Raw genomic sequence first — 4,234 nt, 5'->3', positions numbered from 1 at the left:
ATATATATATATATATATATATATATATATATATATATATGATGACATTTGTTCATATTAAAAATAGCACAAACACTTAATGTTTAGAATTTAGATCATGGATTCAAGATCCAGTTGTTTTCTGTTTTTACCTACTTCAGAAATGTGTAACGGACCCTTAAGCTCTTAAAATCCTAACTATGGACTTTGTTTTGCAGCTATCGTCCAGGGCTCATCTCTTGACGAAATTCACTCCCAGGTGAAGCAGATCATCGAGGAGCAGTCTGGTCCGTACATCTGGGTCTCCACCAAGGAGCGACTCTGAACAAACACACACAGATGTTATATTCATGCACACGTCTTTCTCACAACACTTTCCACATGATTCTTTTTTCTATTATCAGCCTGCTTCCTCTCTTTTACATTACTGCACACACATTTATTCACACAAGCACATGAAGCTGGCGAGGCTGGGACTATCTGGGACTGTTCCCCTCTGAAGTGGGAGGAGCTTATGTCTGTCCAGCAGCCTATTGGTTGATCTTTCTGCAGCTCAGTTCCTTAATGTTTAAGGAGTTGGTTCAAATCAAGGCAACATGTACCATTATCTGATTTATTTCATTATTGTTATTATTATTGTTGTCGTTGTTGTTTTCATATTAACAAAGGGTAATGCATTCATGTATGGGTTTGTAATGATAATATTGTCACCAAGAGGCAGACTTTTGCACGCTGTAGCTTTAAGAGCATGTTTTTCGGACAAAATCTTAAACTTATTCCCTGTCTGTCTTTCACTTATGTTTAGAGTTTCTCTTTCTTTTTTCTTTCTCATTTCTCATCTCTTCATCCCCTCATTTTCTCTTCTTACTGTCCAAAATTTTTAGATGTTATGTGGGAAAAAGAAAATGTAATTATGTTGATACCCAGCATTCTTTTCACCAAGGGCCAAAGTATTGGGCAGCTACTGTTCATTGATGTAGCATGAAAAATATTCAAGCTAGGGTTTCTGCGACTGAGACATTTAACTGTAATTGTAACAAACCACTATCTCAGCTTGAATAAAAAGTAGTATAAACTTAGTTTATGTTCAAGAAAAATAGCAACATATACTGCAGTTTTTGAGAGTCATAAACAAACATCCTGATGATGATGACGACTATTTGGAGCTTTGATCTTCTGTTTTTTTAGGCGTATAACTCAGAATAGATACAGCCAGAAGTAAAAGAAACATTCAATTTAAATATAAAATAAGATATTTAGATTTTTCCAATGATAATGCTTTCAGTATGACCCAACTGTTGCTCTGGCTGCTGCATAATGCAAATATTTTAAACCTGCCAGGCCTTAAGCCACACATACAACATTTCAATACTCATAAACACCAGAGATGTTTGTTTCTTTTAAAATCCTGACTGTTGAAATCTGTCTTCAAAACAAGCTGGAAATGCTCAGCCCTGGAGTTGACTGCTCATTTCACGTATCATATTATCTATTATACGACAAAACATGGTAAATTACAAAAAAATAATGGTTGGAAAATGTATCCTTATTGAAAGAAGTTTCATTTAAGCTATCACCAAGTATAACAAGTATTCCTACGAGCGAAAACAGCCAATCAGAGACAAGGTTTTAGGCTACATTTAAACAGTGTTCTTGGTTTAACAAAATATAATAGTTGGAAGCTATCTGAATTTTTAAAAAACATTTTTTTAAACATTTTTAAAAAAGGAATTATTCAAAAATAAACATTATTTTGATTGCCTATTAACTAAAAGAAAATGATAAGATAGCATGCACCCTATCAAAAAGTCAAAAACAGCTTCTTCTGACTGCTGGTAGTTACTCCAAAAAAAACAAAAAAACAATTACACTTAAAAACAAATGAACAATAAATAGTTTTTGTTTTTTAAAAGATGTAAAAGTGGAGGTTTCTTTTTTTAGTTATTTTTACTTAAGTCTAAAAGGATTTTCTACAGTGTGATAAATTCAGTCCCAGATTCTGTTTTATATAAAAAATAATAATAATGGGTGTATTTTGTCCAAGTCTTCCTTCCTTCTCTGTCCTTTCTTCCTCTTTTTTCTGTCCTCCTCTTGGCTCCACATCTAATGAGATATTAGTTGAACTTTCCACCATCAAACGATGTATCACCTCCCGAATCTATGCTATCATCACGATCATAATCATCAGCATCAGTTTTACATCTTTGCACTAATGAGGGCTGGTTTCCTAAAAGCATCTTATGTGACAGAAGCTGATGCAGTCTTAGTGTTTCTGAATTTCAGACGTGGAGATATGCAGTAACATTCACACCTTTCTTTCAGTGATCGTTAGGAGTCGGAGAGCTTTTTTTAGTAAAGGTGTTCCCAGTTGCTAAATGTTTAGTATTAAAGACATCGCATGTATTCCACTGGTGAAAGTTTTGTCACGAATGATTAATCTACTGCTGGGCTTTTTTACCAAAGGTTTTTGATAAGTTTGAACTTTTAGTTTTTGTGCACATCAAAGACTCCTGAAACTATTCCTGTGTGGGACCTCAGCAGTCTACAGATTTCTTTTTTTTTAACTTATTATTTTACATAACTACCATCTAAATATTTCTTTTAATGTTTTTATTTTCATTTTTTCACCGAAGTACAACATCTTTGGGAAACCTTTAGCTTGATAACAAATGCTAATTCCTCCGTGTGACCAAATATGTAACACACACACCCGTGCTGAGGTTATAAATAAAAATAACCTGAAATGTGATGATAATCTACAGGAAAATATAACATTGAAGATGCTTTTGATGACACAGCCCCCTGTATGGACCCTGTCAGCCACCCACTCCCCCATCCCCACCTCCACGCTGACTGGAGGTCAGAGACATACAGAAAGGCTTTTCTGTCAGCTCCTAGACCCACAAACTTGTGAATTTGACCACATGTGTTTTGAATGCTTTCATGTTTCCTTAACAAATGTTCATCCGGATTTTTTTTTTCCATCTCTCTTCCCTCCCGTTTCAGTAAATGATTTGCATTCATTGTTTGACAGAATTAGAATCTCTGTATGACTCTGGCTGTGTGTTTTAGCCAGGGGTCAATGCCACTGTCTGTTAGAGTAAAGCACTGATGCAAAGAATCTATTACAGAGATGGATCTATATCTAATATATTATATTTATCCCTGCTCTAACTGCCTATTTTGGTACAAATAAAAAATAAAAGTCTTTATTGAGATTTCCTGACGTCACTTTACCTGAGAGTAAAGATGTTTATTCTTGTTTTGCTTTGTTTAATGCGGATGAATGTGAATATTCTATAATATATGTAAATAATACATTTTTTCTTTTATTTTTACCTTTTTGTTGGTGATGTTTGTTGATGTCTAATGTACAGTACAGTTCAGTACTGATTTAGCTGAACCTGTTATTTATTTAATCCATCTGTCTCTTATTTTATTCTAACCTTAAACAAAACAACAAAGTATGGAAACAGTACAAAATCAGTCTAGGTTTGTAAAAATTGTTTTAAACTATTTTATATCAAGTCAAAGTAAGAAGTAGAAATCATATTCTGAAGAATAGAAGTGTGGTCCTCAGTAAGTGAACATGTTTTTGTAACTACTTAAGAATAGTAATTAAGAACTACAGGAAAATTAGCAATTTCTTCAAAAATGCAGCATAAATGCTGTGTACTGAATAACTTTACTAATATTAGTGAAAGAAGTTGAAATTAAATAGGTACATCTAAAATAACTAGAACAAAAGTTAAATAAAAGCTAAAATAAGTAGAATACAATGCAGGGCAATGAAAAACTAAAATGAGCAGAACAGTAGCTATAATTAGCAAAACCATTGCTAAAAGCAAAAAATAGCAAAATAGCTACAAATCTAAATTGAGCATTACATTTTGAAAACCTTGAAAATCAAAGTAAACAGGAGGAGAGAAGAAACTAAGTAATAAAAACAGCATTTAAAAGATATTCTAAAATGTATAATCTTTTTGCAACCTGTCCAGTGTGTACCTCATGTCTCTCTCTCAGACTGCTGCAGTTTCCCACAGCCTTTAACAAGAACCAGCAGGTAGGATGGATGGATGGATGGATGCATGGAGGGATGGATGGATGGGTGGATGGATGGATGGATGGGTGGATGGATGGATGGATGGGTGGATGGATGCATGGATTGTTGGATGGATGGATGCATGGATGGATGGATGGATGGATGCATGGATTGTTGGATGGATGGATGCATGGATGGATGGATGGATGGATG

General features: G+C 34.3%; 1 protein-coding gene across 11 annotated transcripts in view; it reads left to right on the top strand.

Annotated features, from left to right (window-relative positions):
• The window catches only part of LOC108238416 (discs large homolog 1-like protein), a 95,695-nt gene extending 94,165 nt beyond the window's left edge, over positions 1-1,530 (top strand). For all 11 annotated transcript variants that reach the window (XM_017420471.3, XM_037974218.1, XM_017420460.3 and 8 more), the window contains one exon: positions 198-1,530. In XM_017420471.3, coding sequence (XP_017275960.1) covers positions 198-304 — 107 coding nt within the window. In that variant the 3' untranslated portion in view covers positions 305-1,530. The remainder of the gene's footprint in view (positions 1-197) is intronic.
• The last annotated feature ends 2,704 nt before the right edge of the window (positions 1,531-4,234 follow it).

Source organism: Kryptolebias marmoratus, linkage group LG24 (genome assembly GCF_001649575.2).
Source record: "Kryptolebias marmoratus isolate JLee-2015 linkage group LG24, ASM164957v2, whole genome shotgun sequence".
Lineage (NCBI taxonomy): Eukaryota > Metazoa > Chordata > Actinopteri > Cyprinodontiformes > Rivulidae > Kryptolebias > Kryptolebias marmoratus.
This window is presented reverse-complemented; position numbering and strand designations above follow the sequence as displayed.